Source organism: Aulonocara sp. 'chitande type north' Nkhata Bay, linkage group LG16, assembly GCF_057382095.1.
Source record: "Aulonocara sp. 'chitande type north' Nkhata Bay isolate Kocher_YH1m ecotype deep benthic linkage group LG16, A_spYH_male_GT1.1, whole genome shotgun sequence".
In the NCBI taxonomy this organism is placed as follows: Eukaryota; Metazoa; Chordata; class Actinopteri; order Cichliformes; family Cichlidae; genus Aulonocara; species Aulonocara sp. 'chitande type north' Nkhata Bay.
Genome location: NC_141359.1, coordinates 16,329,881 through 16,348,300, shown reverse-complemented (window position 1 = coordinate 16,348,300; position 18,420 = coordinate 16,329,881). Strand labels below are relative to the sequence as shown.

The 18,420-nt window shown below is 42.0% G+C and overlaps 1 protein-coding gene across 3 annotated transcripts in view; it reads left to right on the top strand.

The window, feature by feature from the left end:
• The window catches only part of LOC147311220 (axonemal central pair apparatus protein HYDIN-like), a 57,067-nt gene that overhangs the window by 34,374 nt on the left and 4,273 nt on the right, over positions 1 to 18,420 (top strand). For all 3 annotated transcript variants that reach the window (XM_086266250.1, XM_086266249.1, XM_086266251.1), the window contains 34 exons: positions 49 to 231; positions 403 to 522; positions 607 to 766; positions 845 to 1,017; positions 1,209 to 1,407; positions 1,522 to 1,615; positions 2,032 to 2,125; positions 2,217 to 2,382; positions 2,465 to 2,547; positions 2,757 to 2,903; positions 3,067 to 3,157; positions 3,660 to 3,864; positions 4,048 to 4,280; positions 4,380 to 4,528; positions 4,690 to 4,885; positions 5,046 to 5,142; positions 5,617 to 5,856; positions 5,953 to 6,095; positions 6,608 to 6,832; positions 6,927 to 7,087; positions 7,364 to 7,458; positions 7,616 to 7,835; positions 7,964 to 8,164; positions 8,243 to 8,369; positions 8,789 to 8,954; positions 9,472 to 9,619; positions 9,732 to 9,939; positions 10,036 to 10,257; positions 11,167 to 11,336; positions 12,558 to 12,756; positions 16,820 to 16,972; positions 17,054 to 17,224; positions 17,451 to 17,560; positions 17,692 to 17,914. In XM_086266250.1, the coding sequence (XP_086122376.1) occupies positions 49 to 231; positions 403 to 522; positions 607 to 766; positions 845 to 1,017; positions 1,209 to 1,407; positions 1,522 to 1,615; positions 2,032 to 2,125; positions 2,217 to 2,382; positions 2,465 to 2,547; positions 2,757 to 2,903; positions 3,067 to 3,157; positions 3,660 to 3,864; positions 4,048 to 4,280; positions 4,380 to 4,528; positions 4,690 to 4,885; positions 5,046 to 5,142; positions 5,617 to 5,856; positions 5,953 to 6,095; positions 6,608 to 6,832; positions 6,927 to 7,087; positions 7,364 to 7,458; positions 7,616 to 7,835; positions 7,964 to 8,164; positions 8,243 to 8,369; positions 8,789 to 8,954; positions 9,472 to 9,619; positions 9,732 to 9,939; positions 10,036 to 10,257; positions 11,167 to 11,336; positions 12,558 to 12,756; positions 16,820 to 16,972; positions 17,054 to 17,224; positions 17,451 to 17,560; positions 17,692 to 17,914 (5,572 nt within the window). The remainder of the gene's footprint in view (positions 1 to 48; positions 232 to 402; positions 523 to 606; positions 767 to 844; positions 1,018 to 1,208; positions 1,408 to 1,521; positions 1,616 to 2,031; positions 2,126 to 2,216; positions 2,383 to 2,464; positions 2,548 to 2,756; positions 2,904 to 3,066; positions 3,158 to 3,659; positions 3,865 to 4,047; positions 4,281 to 4,379; positions 4,529 to 4,689; positions 4,886 to 5,045; positions 5,143 to 5,616; positions 5,857 to 5,952; positions 6,096 to 6,607; positions 6,833 to 6,926; positions 7,088 to 7,363; positions 7,459 to 7,615; positions 7,836 to 7,963; positions 8,165 to 8,242; positions 8,370 to 8,788; positions 8,955 to 9,471; positions 9,620 to 9,731; positions 9,940 to 10,035; positions 10,258 to 11,166; positions 11,337 to 12,557; positions 12,757 to 16,819; positions 16,973 to 17,053; positions 17,225 to 17,450; positions 17,561 to 17,691; positions 17,915 to 18,420) is intronic.

Sequence of the window (18,420 nt, the reverse complement as noted above, 5' to 3'; positions counted from 1 at the left end):
ATTTGTTGTTGGTGCTGCTTGTCTGAATGTGTGCTTGTATGCATTTAGTCTGACAGCATTTCGCTGGGTTGTGCCAGCTGGCGGTGAGGTGGTACTCAAGATCTGGTTCTACTCAGAGTCACCAGGAACTTTTAAACATACCTTCAACTTTGAGATAGTCGGGACCCGGAGACTCAACCAGCTCATCTGCAGAGGAGTTTCTACTTATCCTTCCATCAGCAGTGATTACATGTCAGTCTGCGTAGTGTGATGAACTAATGTAGTGAAATAACTGCAAACGGGGAGGTTGTAGTTGGCGTGTTGTGTTCTGCCTCACTTTGTAAAAATCTAGATCTATTTTTCACAGATGAATTAAGTTTGAAGCTTTTTAATAGTCTGACTTTTTGTGTGTGATTTCCACAGGACTGTGTTTCCCCACAGTAAGAAAGTCACTCAAACCAAAGAGGGGCTTCTGAAGACCTATGTAATTAAACCTGGATACTTTGAGTTTGGACCTTTGCTCTGTGGCAAGACCAGAGACAGGTGAGAGGCAGAACGATGGCTATAAATGGTTTCATGTGGTTGTGGCTTTCTTTGTATTTACAGATTCACGTGTGTGTTTTCTAGATACAAGGAAAACAGGTACCCCGAGAACTCAGAGAAGCTGGTGATTCACAATAACTCATGTCTGGAGGCTGAGGTCCAATTCAGTTTCAAGCATGATACGCAGGCCACCACATATCTGTTGGACCCCCCAGCCATGACCCTCAAACCGAACCAGAAACAGGTAGAATAGCACTAATGCTGTCTGATAATTTTACTCTACTTTCTCTACTTACATTTAAATACTTTCCCACCCTACAAGGAGTTGACGCTTTGGTCGTACCCAACAAAAGTAGGACAAATGAAGGACGGCTTGATTTGCCAGATCAAAGACAATCCTGAGCTTGTGGTCATTGAGCTTTCGTGCTGGGGCGTTCGGCCAGAGTTGGAGTTGGAAAGCAAGCATTTGCACTTTGACAGGATTTTGCTGCACAGGTACCAACATATACCGCAGTAATTCAGGGAACACGGATAACTATTGCTCAGTTTACAGATTCAAAAGTGAATTTGAAAAAAAAAAAACATGAAGAATTTTCTCAAAAGAAAGGAGCTTCAATGATAAAATATGCCACAGTGGATAATTTGGGATTTCTCTCTCTTCACCCAACCTTTTTTATCCTGCCCAGGAGGGACAGCCGCAGCATTATGATGTATAATAAGACAGCTCTGCCAGTTTCCTGGAGATTGCAGGGTGTGGAAGAGTTGGGTGATGAGTTCACTGTGCCACAAGATCAGGGCATCATCTCACCTAACTCTTCTTTCCCTTTGAGCTTGCGCTTCAGAGCCCGAAGGCCACTCAATATTAAGAGAATCTTGCGTCTGGAGGTAGAGTACAACCAGAGCAGTACTCATGCTGTAGTTAATAAATAACATGAAATAAATGAATATATTATAGACATGTTATACACACAGAAGTACATCATGTGGGTTTTTTTCCAGGTAGCCGATGTGGAGAAAATCCTAGGTGTTGTATACACTGAAAATATTCAGGTTACTGCCGAAGCCTATGACGTGGACCTGGAAATCAGTCCAGGTACAAATGAAACAGCTTTTCGTTTAAATGTGAAAGTGAATGTGGGCCTTTTATTGATTTAAATGCAGTAAACAATCCGATTTTGACCATTTTGAACCTGCACTTCCATTCTCCACATTTTATGCAAAAGAAGGAGTCACATAAAAATGATATTTAAGTTGAAAAAATGTAACAAGGATGTTACAGTAACTGAAAATCCATCATACAGACATTGTTATATACATTTATATTTCCTTAAATAATGAAAATTAAGTAGAGCTGCCTTTTTATCATGAGGAAATATTTTTGTCACAGAGAACTGGCATCTAACGCAGCTAAGGACCATTAACAGATAGCACTGCAAAATGACTGACTGAGTGGGTGGCAGGATATAATAACCACCAATAATGTACTACATGCTCATGTTTCTATGTCAGATGGCTGTCTTAATTTTGGAACCATCAGAGTCTTTGAGGATGTCAGACTGTCACTCAGATTGAAAAACCAAGGAAAATATGAAGTATCTTACAAGTGAGTTTAAACTGATAGTTTTTGCAATATTTTATTCATATAAAGGTTTTCATGGAACGGTCATTTAATTTTATTGTTCTCTTATCACAAGGTTTAATGTTGAGCAGACAGACCCAGCGCAGCCAGACCTAAACTCCATTTTCAAAGTGTCTCCTCAGTGTGGTAGTCTGATGCCCAACAAGCCCGCAACAGTGAACATCCTCTTCAAACCTGATGTGGAAGTGTTCATTAAAGACCAACCTATCCTGCCTTGCCAGGTTCGATCCATAAAAAGTAAAAACTTTATTTAAAAGATTTAAATAATTGATAGCTGACACTGAGTGAGCTAATCTTTTGCAGGTGATTGAACCGAGCATTGGGACAGGAGGAGAAACTGTAGCTATCGTGGCGATCAGGGTTTCAGCCCGATCTGTTTTCACCAGGTGAAGGCCGATTCACGCTCTCACTAATTCTGCACTATTAATATATTATTTATTAATAGTGCAGAAACATTATTGTATTATCGTATTATAGTATAGAATTTGAAAAACTGTGTTTCTTTCATCTCATTTCCAGCCTCTTATTTTGCTCATATGAAGCAGCTTAGCAGTTGTTTTTTTGTTTTTGGTGTTTTATGTTCGTCTCTCTTCAGATACAAGATCACACCTTCATCCGACTTGAACTTTGGTCCTCTGATCTATGGCAACAAGAAAAGCCAAAGCTTCACCATCGAAAACAATGGGGTCTTTGAGGCCTCTTTCACCATCTGCCGCATGATCACAGATCCCGTGAGGACAGGGTAGGCCAACAGAACACACAAAAACAACACATCCAGCACATGTTATTTTAAAGATATTTTATTTGCTCCACCATTTTTAGTTTTAGTTTTCACAAAACAAAATTTTGTAACATTTATTGTTAATAAATTGTGTATTTTTTTTCACTTTACATTCTGGTCTCAGGGGTCCAGGTAAGACTATATCAAGAGAGACCCTTTCAGGGAGGCCCAATGCTGCCAAAATACCACCAGAATCCTTTCAGAGTTTTCTTCAGGTGAGAGAACACTGGTGAATTTCACACCAGTGACAGTGCCTGATAGATGGTCCTGTTTGTGGTTTTACAGTCATTGGACTCTTCATTAATTTTCTTAGAGTTACATTTTCTGTTTATTTTGAGATTAGTCAAGCTAATAATTACACATGAATAATCACAAAACAGTCCTGACATTTTTTCTTTCAGTTCCTTTGAGTTGTTATGGATTTACAAAAGTAAAACAGACAAAATAGACACTGAAAAGGTCTATAAAGTGAATTAATAAGAAACACGATAAAACCCCTTAATTTTAACAGGGAAGCAATACAAAAAACGGTGATGATGGTCATGAAATAAAATTGTGTATAATTTAGTGTCTTTGATTTTTATGCTTAATAGTTTGTAAAGCAAAATAAACTAAATTCTGCTCTTTGACATTAAATTTGATTTCTTTTTGTAAGTACTCCTTTCAGTATTCTCATCACCTCTCCTTGCTTCTTCTGATTTTCCTGAATTCTTCCAGAATCGCCTCAGCGTGGGTATGTTCTCAGTGTCTCCCTGCATTGGGAGCCTACAGCCAGGGTCTCAGCAGCTGGTGACAGTGGACTGTGCAGCTGAACAGCTGGGCAGGTGGAGCCAGGGTCTGCACATTGACATCATTGGGCGTGACCCCTCAGACCATCCTGATGGCATACCCTACACACTGCTGGCTGAAGTCTGCAAGCCAGGTGAGAGCTGCATGATTCTTTTTTGATCAGTAAAGCTGGTCAGGCTCAGCTCTACAGTCCTGAAATTACCAAAGGCATGTTAAAAAGATTTTTGATCAAAGATCAAATTCTGTTCTAAACTTACTGCTAGCCGTTCTTTGACTTAAATCATATTATATCTAGCTCTTTTTTTTGGGTTTCTAGGCATAGTATTGGATATGGCCTCCATCTTTGAGGAACACCATCTGTGCTGCAGCAGTAGCCAGCTTTCTTCAGAGCAGTTTTGCAATGCTAAAGGGATTTTTGTGCTGGATGAAAATAAGTTTATCTTCAACAAAATCCTGGTGGGTCAAACCAGCCGAGCTCGCTTCAAACTCACCAACAGCAGCAAGGTCCCCTGCATGCTCAGCTTGGCCATCAGAAGTGCTGGGCCTAAGGTGAAGTGTTTAAAGTCACAAGGATAAATGTATATCGGACTGTTTCTGTCTATCATAATGTAGGTAGAAGTTTGAGTCTAAAATATGTATGTTTTACAGTCATCCCGACACATTGAGGTCTTTGACTTGCCTGTGACAACACTGAGCATTCCCAGCCTCTCGCACGCGTTTGCTGTTGTCACCTTCACACCTCAGGCAATGCAGCATTACAGTGTTGTGTTTGAGGCCAAGGTGGAGGGAAGTGGAAGGTAAAGAAGCAAATGACTGTGTATGCCACTGCGGTGTTGTCTTTAGTTTTTCTATCCCTTTTTTAATCCCTGTTACTACTGTATATAATAACAATAACAGCACCGGTTGTTTTCTGCTGCTGACTTCTCCCACCCTGCTCTCTTCTCTCTGCTGGATTAAGAGTGACACCCACAATTAAGACCAGCGTGCTGGAGTTTGACCTTTTGGGACAAGGCACTCTGCCCAGTGTTTGTGTGGTACGTCCAGGTCTGAGGAGCAGTAAAGGAAGCCCAGTGCTGCACTTCAGACGGGTACCAGTAGGGCGCAGACATATCCGACCCCTGGTGCTGTTAAATAATGGAAATGTTCCAGCTGAGGTGAGAAGAAGGAAATTTGTCTGTTTATCCATTTTAAATTCAGTAAAACCAAATTATACCAAAATATAAATATTATTATTTACAATGCATTCAGAAACATAACAAACAGTCTAGGTAGGATTTCATGAATAATGAATGTGTTTTCTGAAAATGTGTATAGGTCCAGATTGACATGCTGGATGAGCATGGTGTGTTCACCCTAAAAGCTGCGTCTGACAACATTAACGCCTCAGTGGACTCCACACAGCGTGCTTCAGGTAAATAAAACTTGTATTTGTGAAACAACGCCTACAGAAAAGTGCACTGTAATTTTAACTGTAATGTTTTAATGCTCGTTTTACCACGGCACTCTGAAAATACAGCTGACATTTCTTTAATCTAAGTCTGAGTTCTTAAGGCTGTAGTGTGACTTTCTCTCCTAAGTGGCCATCTTAACATTGCTGGGTACTGTCTTACATATTGTTGTAACTATTCATCGCATTAGCTGGCAGTTCTTTATAGTCCATGAGCATCAACGTGACCTTATTGCAAGAACTTCCCATTCAATTTATGTCCCAATTTATGATTTATAGATCCTAACCGACATGACTCGGTTTTACCCTGTCTTTTCTTTGAGGTCAAGTGTGATCTTGTTTTAGTTTAACAAATGCACTGAAAACTAGTGGGTGAGGCTTTAAACCATTCACACTTCCCACTCCTCAATGGTTTCTGACATTTTTCCTTCTCCACAGAGCACAAATCGGTGCACAGAGTAAACCTAAAGCTGAAGAGTAATGAACCAGTGGAGATTGAGGTTGGCTTCTGCTCTGATAAACCCTTGAGTGTCAAGGCAAAAATGTCACTGCAAGTGAAGGACAACCAGCAGAGCAACACTACAATAGAAGTAACAGGAGAGGCTTACCAGCCAGTCATCTCTCTAGATCACATCAGCAGGTCGTTGCAGGATATAGATCATGAAGATGAAAAAGAAGGTATGGCATAAGATTTTTTACAAAACCTCCTAATCTTGTGATTTAGTTCAACAGAAGCTTGAGTCTTTTATTAAAGACCTAATTTCTCATTTATAGGTAATTATGAGGTGCTGGATTTTGGTGACTGCCATGTAAACGTTCCATACAAAGAAAGTTTTACTATGACCAACCACAGCAGCAGCCAGGTGCTGAGGTTTGAGTGGCCCCCTAGTGGACCTCATGTCAGCTTTTCACCACAGGTAAAATATCAACAAAGTGGCAGAGGCTGTCAAAACTGTTAAATGGTGGAGCCAAAAAAATACTTTTTCATAGCAGTGATAAAATGTGCATTGTCAAAAGTCGCTGGTTAGTTTGGCATTATTTTTGAAACAAAATAATGCCTCAGTGCAATCAGCATTTCTCTTGTGCAATAATTAAATAATTTGTGGTTTTAAATATGTACCAATGACTTTATATTCATTTATTTATTATACTTGCTCTTTTTTAAACTTTGTATTGATGTTTTTTTTGTTTTTATGTGAGCTTGTGCAACATAATTTCGTTCTGCGTTGAATATTTGAGGTAGTGCTGACAATGACAATAAAAAAAATCTTGAATCAAACCAGCATCAACAAATAGTAAATACAGCTATAGACATTATTTCTGAACACACGCAGTTCCTTTCCTAAGACACTGATTGTAGTAATTTTACATTTTCTCTTGCTTGTTTTACTGCCAGCTCAGGAAAACATTTAGCTGCTTGTTGTTACAGGTGGGACACCTTCATGCTGGTTGCTCTAAGGAAGTGATTGTCACATTTAGCTCCAGCAAGGCAGTGACTCTGTCTCAGCTGCAAATGAGATGTAAAGTTTGCCAGGTGGAGTTCCAGCAGCCTGTAGAGGAGGTAGCTGACTGGGATGACCGACACAAGATGGTACACTGGCTGAGTTCTTCAGAGAAAGCTTCAGATGCATCCAAACAGGCTGTAAAGGACAAGGTACATGTGGGCCCTAGCTTATTGTGTTAGAGAGACAAGTGGTGTCAAATGCTGTATAAGGAGACAAGTTAATAAATCACATTCTTTTATCCAGGTGATAAGAACAGATCCTGAGCCTTGCTGCTCTGTGGTCGACGGCTCTCAGGTGGAGCTTGAATTACGCATCAGTGCTGTCTGCGACTATGTGAAGTTAAGCTGCAGCACAGACATCATCCTCTTTGAGAACACCATGCTTTTCCAAACCAGGCTGCAGCAGTAAGTCAGGTTTTGTGTACAACATATTCCAAGTCATCAAACCTAATAATATATAACATGGTATTCTTGTGAAACATTATTTGGGGTTTCTTATTCATCAGATAGAAATGAAAATACTAAAGATCAAAAAGATAGCCACTAAAGGCTTATATGTGATGTATATCTAACATTACATTGCTCAACAGTGGGCACCATAAATGTAAATTCAAAAATATGTCTTTCTTTCTGAGTATTTCTGAGTGTTACTTTTTTTGTTGTCTGCACACACGCACGTAGACTGCAGGTTGTGAATGAGGGAAGTTTGAAGGTGGAATTCTCCTGGGAAGTTCTCATGGATCCAAGCAGCAATATTGTCAGCTGTGACCAAGAAGGTACGACAGAAATATTATATCATCAATATTATTGGGTCAACTTGTCATTGTTGGATTTGATCCTGAAAATAAGTGCTATTTCTTTCTGTACCTACACGTGAATACTTTAAAACCTGGACTTGACTCTGTGTAAATGTCTACATGTGGTGTTTAACAGAGGGGACCTCGACTTCTCGACCTGGCAGCAGATCAGCAGGATCGCTGACTGAAGCCCGTCCTCTGGCAAACTTGTTGTCACTTCTAATGTTGAACCCTGAGCTTCCTCCTTTCAGCATTGAACCCAGCGTAGGGACCATGAAGCCGGGTGCCAGGCAGAACTTCACTGTTCGCTTTTTACCCCTGCAGGTGTCCACTTTTCAGGGAAAGCTGTTTTGCAGGTAAGGGAAGTGTAACATTTCCATGCAGGTAAACGTTTAACTAGGTATTTTCTTCAAGTTTTTTGAAAATGGCGTCAATGGTTTGGATGCTTTTCTTTCCTTTTTGTGAGTATGCATTTTTCTTCCAGTATTCAGAACTTGCAGGATGGGGAACAGGTCCCGTGTATCTCAGTGTGTGGCCGCAGCCTTTTGCCCCAATTCCACTTTGACCTGGAAGATTCAGACTACATCAGTGGGAACCGTCGTAACTCTGAATTCAGTGGCCCTCTGGACCCAAACACCAGAATTTTGGAGATTCATGCCATTGGTTTGTCTGTACCATCAACAAGGTAATAGCAAGTAAGGTTAGAACTTCTATCTCTGTCAGTGTAACCCGGGATGTTTCATGCTCTCGGTTGACTCTTTAGGTCTTTTAGTGTGGTGAACCCAACCAGTAAGCCCTACTCATTCAAATGGAGGTGTGAGGACAAAAGTAGGAGCCATTTCCACTGTCTCGTTCCATCTGGTGTCATTCCCCCTGGGAACAAAGCAGAAGTAAGAATAGACAGAGTGCACCCCACATAACAGTGATGGTCTTTTCGTCGTAAAGTATCTCACAGAGTGTACTACCTCATTCCCATCTTGATCTCATTTTCTCCATTAGTCAGTCTTGGGTTCTCTTCTTTTACCTTTATCTGTCTTTATTCATCTCACTCACTCCATGTGTTTTTCTTGAACTAACAGTATATAGCATTATGACCACCTGCCTGATATCTAGCCCCCCCACCCCCACCACCACCACCACCTCTCTTTTGCCATGAAAATACCAAATAACTGTGATGCACTGGGTATTCTGATACCTTTCTATCAGAACCACCATTAACGTTTTTGGCAATTTGAGCTCCAGTAACTTGTATGTTTTCATGAATGAGTCTTGGCCACCCCTGAACCTGCTTTGTCTGCTTTGTTTGTAGGTGTGTTTTGAGTATGTTGCCGAGCAGCTGGATGCAGTGGAGTCCTTCTGGACCTTCATTGTTGACACTCTCTCGCTATCTGTTCCCTTCCTATGTGTGGGCACTGCTAGAGAACCAATCACCTATCTCGACAGACCTCACTTTGACTTTGGGGAACTGCTTCTTGGTAATTCAGTTTTAATATATACAAAAGCAAACGTTTAAATAATCCCTTATACTTATACTTTGTGCGTATTTGCTTCTTTTGATGGTAAAATTAGATGATTTTTTGTCTTTAACTGGCTTGGCTAATGAAATGCAACAAAGAATACATGTCATTCAATTGAGCTTAGATTTACAGCAAGTGTGATGATGTCCTGCTCTGCCAACTCAGTCCCTGCCTGCATCAGCTGATGGCTCTACCAATGCCCTTCCACAAATCCAGTTGGCAGCTCTCACACAGGGCATGCTACCTAAGTTTCTTTAGCCTGCCTACGGTTGATGTGCATCTGCAAGCTGCTTTGCAACCCACTTCCAACACAGCTCCTCTTTCAGTTTATGCCTTAAGATTAGTAAATATACTGTCTCTAATGATATCTTGGTGTTAATGGCAGATGTGTTGCCACAATAGGTGTTTCTAAGAATAAATTAATCTATCACATTCTGATACAGATTACTTTGAATTTTTCCATGTACTCTTAAAGGACAAAAAGTGGAACAGGCAGTTAATTTTGTGAGTGAAGAGGAAGAGCCCTTCCATTTCTCTGTGGTTCCTTCATCTCTTTTCTGTGAAGACCAGCAATCGAGGCTCATATTGGAGCCCATGACTGGCACAGTGGCACCCAAAAACAGGTTAATGACATTATAATCTTAATGAGATAGCGATGAAATATGCTCCCCAATGGCATGTCATAGAAAGTCCAAGAGAAAACTGCATCAGATAATTGTAAACTGTTTTGTGCAGGTTGCCATTATTGGTGTCGTTCACACCTTCCTGTGAAGGTTATGTGAGTTTCAAAGTGGTTCTGAGGGTGAAGAAGAAGTCAGAGCCACTCACACTGATCATTAAGGCTGATTGTTTCACTCTGAGCACTTCTGTACAAGTTGAGAAGCCAGAGGGGGGCCTCAAAATGATTGCCCCCAACCACCAAGAAACTCTGGACTTTGGGGAGGTGAGATGATACAGACAAAAATATTCATATGTATATATGTACAGTCACCTTCCTTTACATGACAACTTAGAGCTTCCTGTGTGTCTTTCTGTACAGGTGGGGATTTCAGAGCAATCCACTTTTACTTTTCTGGTGTCCAATCTGTCAAGATTCATCCTGGAAGTGAACTTTGAACTAACGGGTCCCAAAGCACTGCAACAGCACTTAGTCACAAAAACACAAAATGCTGCCATCGATGCTGGGAAGCAGCTGCAGTCTTCACTGTGTTTTTCCCCCCAGTGCATTTGCAACCTCAAAGACGTCAAACTAAATATCAAGGTAATAGGCTGGTGTGGATTTTTACAGAAGTAACATGCTTTAAAGGATCATCGAGGCTTTTAAGACTAAAGGAAAACATCATGCTTGTAGTTCTCTTTTAAGAAAAGCTCATGTACATGTAGGCAGTTTGGCTGAAGTTATCATTTTCATTAGCAGTTATTGTTATACCATAAAAATAGATCATCTTTTAGAACTAAGTCTGTCTATCTGAGTATTGTGTGATGTTTTTTTTTGTTTCCTTGCTGACAGTTTAACCAAAAGGCATTTCCAGTGGAAATGGGCTGACATATCCTGAGCATAACCATGTATAATGTGGCTTTGTAGCTTATCAAGGTCGTGCTAAAACATTTTTTGACAGATTTTCGAGCGCCGTGTACTACATAAAATTGGTTTGAGGTCTGTGAGCACAACCAGAATACATAAGGCGCACAGGATTATAAGGAGCACTGTCCATTTTTCAGACAATCAAAGGATTTTAAGAGCGACTTATTTTCCGAAAAACACGGTAATAACGACGGCCCGCTTGCATGCCCTACCAAAAAATGTGCTTTGGTGTGTATCTGACGGATGAAAGCCAAACCAGTTCCACACCACTGAAGTTGCACCATTTTTACAAACCAATTCTGGTTCATCTGTTTCATTCGACGATCCTCTTTCGCCTTCTCATTCTCCGTCGCCGCCATGCTTTTTCTGCCATGTGCGTATGAAAACAAAGGCACTGCGCATGTGCGTTTTACCCATATTCTATCGCGACATTTTATTTTCTTATCATTGCCTAACACTATACCGGTATTACCGTGAACGGTATGATATGGCCCAGCCCTAGGTGTGAAAGATAATAATTATTGAGTTTTGCTTTCTGGGCATTTCCCTTTCTGATGTAAATTTCTTCTTGATTCATCTCATCAGGTGAAACGTGGGCCAACATTTGCCTTTGATATAAAAGGCAAGGCTGTATCACCCAGTCTCGAATTCTCCTCTACCAAGCTTAACTTTGGGAAGTGCTTCTTGTACTGTCCTGGTATGGAACCGGCAACTCAGACCCTAGTGTTAAGGAACAACGGCAAGAGGGACATCAGGTGTGTTTAAGTCTCCGAACCATAAGCATGATTTTTTTATGAACTATTGGATTAGAGTTCGCATATTTATTAATATAATATAATATGTAATATTAATATTATATTAACACATAATGTTTTGCTGCAAATATCATCAAAGCAGAACAGATTTATTTAAAAATGTAAGGTAACTGACATTTGATATTTCTTATCTCTAAACTAGTTTTCTGGATTTATGGTAACTTAATGTTAAACAGTTGTTGTCGTAGTTTGAATTCCAGTTTTTCTAGGATTCAAGGTTCTTCAAACATTCAAAAGCTGTTACTGGTTTTACTCTTATCTGGCTCGTTGGCTGGTCCTGTCCTGGCCAACTCGGCATGATGCGTGGGAAGAAGAGGGAGACACTGCTGTAACTTTGCCTGAAGCAGATCTTTAATTCTTTTCATATAGGGCAGCAACATGACAATATCAGTTACACTCAAACATGTGCACATTCAAAACACTTTACAGTTGATTACAGTAACTTAATGACTGTGTCAGCCCTTCATGGTGGTTGCAGCTCAATGTCACATAATCTTGTCCCAGGCTTCCTACAACAGGAAGTAACATCACACAGAAGGTCCAGAAACAAGAGGATCATTTAGAGCCTGATTGATAAATTGCTTTTAATTCAATTTCAAATTTTTACTCAGCATTTTTTCAGTGTCGCAGTTTAAAAATACGCTTTTTTTAACTGCTGCAGCAAACCATGGATTACTCATTTACATTCTGCTCGAATCAGCCAGTTGTTGTATTTGTTCAGTTTATATGTTGCCACTGGGAAACTGCAGATTTTGATGTTGCATAGTTTATTTCTGTTTGACAAACTTTGCAAAATCAACACTCAGAACATCGTAAAAGGATGTTTCTCCTGCCTCTTCTTTACTTTTTAATTTGTGTTTATCATTCGTCCCAAATACAAATACTAGCATATCGCTAATATCGCTGATAGTGACGCCACCAATATATCAGTCAGGCTCTAGTATCATTCAGATTTTTGTTTTTTTGTGTCAGGTAACTCTGAGAACAGCACGTTGCTGTGTAGATAAACAAAAATTTGACTCACAGAATCTGATCCTTCAAATCTTGTGCTTTCAGCAGGATGCCTCAGTTCTCTTTCTCTCCACCACTCAGTTGTTACTATAATCAGAATAAATGAGACTTTGAGAGTCTAAAATTAGATTCCTGTCTTCTGCTCCTCAGCATCCAGTGCCAGTTCAAGAACACTGCTTTCTTGGAGATGGACTTCCATGCAGATATTTTGTCACCTGCTGGTGTAAAAGAGATACCATTCACCTTTTATCCTCGTGAGCCATGTCAGTACCACGAGAAGCTCACCTTCATCTTAAACAGCTGTGTCACAAAACAGGTGGAGATACTGGGGCAGGGCATCGAGATGAAGGTGAGAACCACTGTGCATGTGGTGGACTCAACAACTATATTTAGGTTTTTCGTCAAAATACAATTTTGTCGTAAAAAAAAAAGATAATAATTAAAATGATATTTAAAATAATAAAATTAGCACAAAGAGCAACAATAATAATAAAAGAGTATAAAATGATAATTAGAATTACATTTAATACAATAAAATCAGCACATTAGATTAAAACAATAAAATCAGGGTCAGACTGTGTCATAAGCCAAGGAGTAAAAATGGGTTTTAAAAGTGGACAGTGAAGAGGCCTCTCCAATGTGCTGGGGCAGATTGTTCCACAGATTAGGAGCCGCAATAGAGAAGGCCCTGTCCCTTCTGAGCTTTCTCTTGTACCTGGGTACCTCGTCGCGAGCTCCCCCAAGCAACGGCTTTCTTCTGTGTTTAATTTTACTTTTCCTTTATTTTTTCACGAGCAGCACTTGTCTCCTTGTGTACGACCGACAAACCTTACTGGACATAAAAGACGGTCTTTCTTATAACTTTCCGGAGTTCAAGTTTTGCAACACGGACGCTCCGTTTGCAGACCCCCCATTCATCTCACCTGAGACGCCTTTGTTCTCTGGCCCTGGAGGCCGTAAACGCCGACGCAGAGGGAGAAGATCTGGCGTTCTGGTTCGACTGAGACGGCGCACTTACAGACCACCGTTACCCAGTTTATTACTGGCTAATATGCAGTCTCTGGAGAACAAGCTGTGCGAAATTCGGGCACGGATCTCATTCCACCGAGAGATGCGGGACTGCTGCGTGATCTGCCTCACAGAAACCTGGCTATCGGACAAAGTACCGGACTCCGCAATACAACTGCCGGGGTTCTCTGTGCACCGCGCGGACAGGTCACAGGATCTTACTGGGAAAAGCAGAGGCGGTGGTGTGTGTTTCATGATCAACAACAGCTGGTGTGATTATGCGAACGTGCACCCGGTCAAATCCTTCTGCTCACCGGACCTGGAGTACCTGATGATTAAGTGCCGGCCATTCTGGCTACCGAGGGAATTTACAGCAGTGATTATTACGGCTGTTTACATTCCCCCACAAGCCGACACTGACCGTGCACTCAGGGAACTGTACAGCGCGATCAGCAGCGAGGAAACCGCACACCCAGAGGCAGCGTTTATCACAGCCGGAGACTTTAATAAGGGAAACCTGAAGAAAGTCTCACCAAAACTCCATCAACACATCCTTTTTAACACACGCGGAAACCGGCTACTCGACCACTGTTACACCTCTTTCCGGGATGCGTACAAAGCCCTCCCCCGCGCCCCATTCGGCCAATCAGATCACTGCTCCATCCTGCTCCTGCCCGCCTACAGGCAGAAGCTGAAACAGGAAGCTCCAACCCGGAGGGCGGTGCACTGTTGGACGGACCAATCGGAGTCTGCGCTGCGGGACTGTTTTGATCACGCGGACTGGGAAATGTTTCACGTGGCCGCCAGAGACATTGATGAATACACAGACTCAGTCTGTGGATTTATCAGGAAATGCGTGGAAGATGTCGTCCCATCCAGAACAGTCAAATCCTTCCCAAATCAAAAACCCTGGATTAACGGAGATGTTCGCGCGGCACTGGCGGCACGGAACACCGCCTTTGCCTCCGCGAACACATCGGACTACAAACACGCACATTACCAACTCCGGAAGACGATCAAAGCAGCCAAACGTGAGTACAGGGACAGGGTGGAGCAACAGTTTGACAACCCTCGGAGTATGTGGCAGGGACTAAACACGATCACAGACTTTAGAGGGAAAACCAGCACACCGCAGACCACGGCCTCTCTGTGTGAGGATCTAAACGTATTCTACGCTAGATTCGACGCAGCGAACACCATGAGACCGGACAGTGTGCGCACCGCGGATGACGTCAGTGCGCACACTGTGTCTGAGGAGGATGTGCGGAAGTGCTTCAGGAAGGTGAACGCACGCAAAGCTACTGGTCCGGACGGGATTCCCGGCCGCGTCCTCAGGTCATGCGCGGCTCAGCTGGCTGGAGTGTTCACGCACATCTTCAACCTTTCCCTCTCTCCGTCTGTAGTCCCAGCCTGCTTCAAAATGGCCACCATCGTCCCTGTACCCAAATCCTCCACCATCTCCTCATTGAACGACTGGCGACCTGTAGCCCTGACCCCCATTGTAAGCAAATGCTTCGAGAAGCTGGTCAGGGACTTCATCTGCTCTGCACTACCCGACTCACTGGACTCTCTACAGTTTGCATACCGCCACAACAGGTCCACTGATGATGCCATAGCCCTGACACTACACACTGCCCTGTCACACCTGGAGAAGAGAGACACGTATGTGAGGATGCTGTTTGTAGATTACAGCTCAGCATTCAATACCATCGTTCCCTCGAAGCTGGACAGGAAACTGCAGGATCTAGGACTGAGCAGCTCCCTCTGCAGCTGGATCCTTAGCTTCCTGTCTGACAGACGCCAGGTGGTCAGACTGGGCAGCATCACCTCATCCCCCATCACACTGAACACTGGTGCTCCACAGGGGTGTGTACTGAGCCCCCTCCTGTACTCACTCTACACCTACGACTGCACAGCCACTAACAGCTCCAACATCATTGTGAAGTTTGCGGACGACACTACAGTGGTGGGTCTTATCACCAACGGTGATGAGACGGCTTACAGGGAGGAGGTCAGCGCCCTGACCCACTGGTGTCAAGACAACCATCTCACCCTCAACGTCGCAAAGACAAAGGAGTTGATAGTGGACTTCCGGAGGTGCAGAGAAGTACACACCCCCATCACCATCAACGGCGCTGCTGTGGAGAGAGTGAGCAGCTTCCGGTTCCTTGGTGTACATCTGGCTGAGGATCTTACGTGGTCAGTACACACAAACAAAACAGTGAAGAAGGCGCAGCAGCGCCTCTTCTTTCTCAGGAGACTGAAAAGATTCGGCATGAGCCCCCGCATCCTCAGGACCTTCTATCGCTGTGCCATTGAGAGCATCCTCACTGGATGCATCACCACCTGGTATGGCAACAGCACCACCTACAACTGCAAAGCTCTCCAGCGAGTAGTGCGGTGCTCTAAACGGATAATTGGAGGTGAGCTTCCCTCCCTCCAAGACATCTACAGGAAGCGCTGCCTGAGGAAAGCGGGGAGGATCATCAAGGACTCCAGTCACCCCAGCCATAAACTGTTCAGACTACTTCCATCAGGAAGGAGGTTCTGCAGCATCCGGTCCCGAACCAGCAGACTGAGAGAGAGCTTTTTCCATCAGGCCATCAGACTGCTGAACACTTCATAGACACCTCAGCTTCACTACTGGAACTTCAACATTATGCACTCCACACTGTATATAAATGCCACTTGTTTTGCACATATTCAACTCTGTATATTTTATATATTTTATTATTATTATTATTATTATTATTATTATTATTATTTTTTTTTTTTTTTTTTTTTTTACTATTTAATTTGTAAAAATGTGTATACACACACACACACACACACACACACACACACACACACACACGTAGGAAAATATTTAGTATACACATCCAGAAATGCATACACTATTATATATTGTACATATATTTATTAGTTTCAGGTTGGCCATTCTTGTATTTTGCTCGTTTGTGTTGTTGTGTTTGCACATCTCTGTTGCTTGTGGGGCTCGCACACAAGAATTTCACTCGCATGTGCTGTGCCAGTGTGCCTGCACATGTGATGTGACAATAAAAGTGATTTGATTTGATTTGATTTGATTTGACCTCCAGGAGCAGCTTGTCAGACTACACCTAGAACATAGATTGAATACCCACCTCACAGTGGTTATGGATGGATTAAAAGGCATCTTTTAGATCTAATATAGCATTTAACTGTATTATGTGTTTGAAAAAAGCAACTTGAACACATGTAAGATTTATAAAATCAAGCTACATATTTAATAATTTTATTGATATTAGATTTTCAAAAACCTGGATCCAATGTGAAGATGCTCTGATGTCCACTGGCTTCATAATTTGACCATAAAATGTATCAAAATCAGTATGTTTTTAATATCATATCCTGACTTTTTGTAGCTGGAAGTTGAGCATCCAAGGCAGAAGAAGGTGAAATTGGGACCTCTGAAACTGGGTCAGAAGATGAAAAAACAGGTGGTTCTAGTAAACCGCAGCAGTATCGACCTTTCTTGCACCCTAATGCTCAGCACAGATACACCAATTGATCAGAAGGTATGCAGACAGACAACGCAGGCAAGATATGCATAAACAGCAGTCCACTCGAGCAGCACTTCATGTCACCCTCTCTCCCAGGATCTGTGTGTCAGTCCAGAAGGTGAGCTGAAGCTGAAGTCTAGTGGCGGATCATGTAATGTTCAGATCCATTTCTCACCTCATCAGTGCATTCGTCCCTTCATTGCTGAGCTGCAGGCAAAGTGTTTAGGCTTGATCCAACCCCTGCTGACCATCCAAGGCTCTTGCCAGGTACATAAATTTCACTGTGAAACAGATAATCTGTTTCTTTATGTGTCTTGATCAGCATCAGCTTCTAGGAGTAAATTGTCACATAAAATATTTTTTAATAAACCTTTCCTTCAGACTTCCTTTAAAAAAGTTCTGAATATAGACTGTATTACTAATATGAATTAAACTGAATGCCATGATCTTATAACAACGATTACCGTTAACATAATTCACAAAAAACTACCAGGGTGTTGAAGTTCAGCTGGACCAGGACTGCCTTTCCTTTGGAGCTGTGGTCCAGCACTGCCAGGTCAAGAAGAAGATTGTCATGACGAATACTGGCGACAGTAGTGCCAGGTAAGGTTAGACGCTACCAGCAAACAAATCTCCACACAGACACACAGTATTGTATTATTGCAATCAGGTGTCACATGCACAGGATTATATCCTCCTATTTGCTTTTTACTTTTCAATCCACCTTCTTACAGGTTTAACTGGAAAACAGAGGATTTTCCTGCAGAGTTGTCCATTGTGCCATTAAAAGGATTTATCAACCCAGGGATGGAAGTTTCCTTTCAAGTGACGTTTGCCCCTGTGGAGCTGCGTAACGACACAAGATATGAGAATCTGTCCTGCTTTGTGGAGGGTTCCTCGTCACCCATCACCTTTACTGTCACTGGCTCCTGCATCGCCACCTCCACCAGCAGAGAGGTTTGACTGAAGCACCTTTTCAGACAAATACAGTGTTGAGTAATATAGTAAACAAACAAAAAAAACCATCTGATTGATCATTGGATAGTTACTTGTTAAGAGCTATTTCAGGTTAACTGAATGCTTTTGAAGACCAGTGAGGATGAGAATGTGTCATATTTACATGATGCATGTATGTGATCTAACTTTTAAAAACCACTGACTTACATGTGTAAGTGATTATTTGTGCTATTGAGTTAAAAGTGAGAGACTTTGATCTTACCTTTCAGTATTCACATGCAGAGCAGCAGTGCTGTATGTATTCAGTAAACTAACGAATTCTGTTTCCATTTAATTATTTTAAATAACCACATGGCATGGCATAGTTTCAGGTTTCTAATACAAATCTGCTCACTCACATGGGACAGTGTTTCCAGTAACCAGTCAATAAATTCAATAAATTTGAAACCAGATGATGGCACAATAGTAAAGATGACTGTGAGTGTTTCAGATTGTAGGAATGGTTA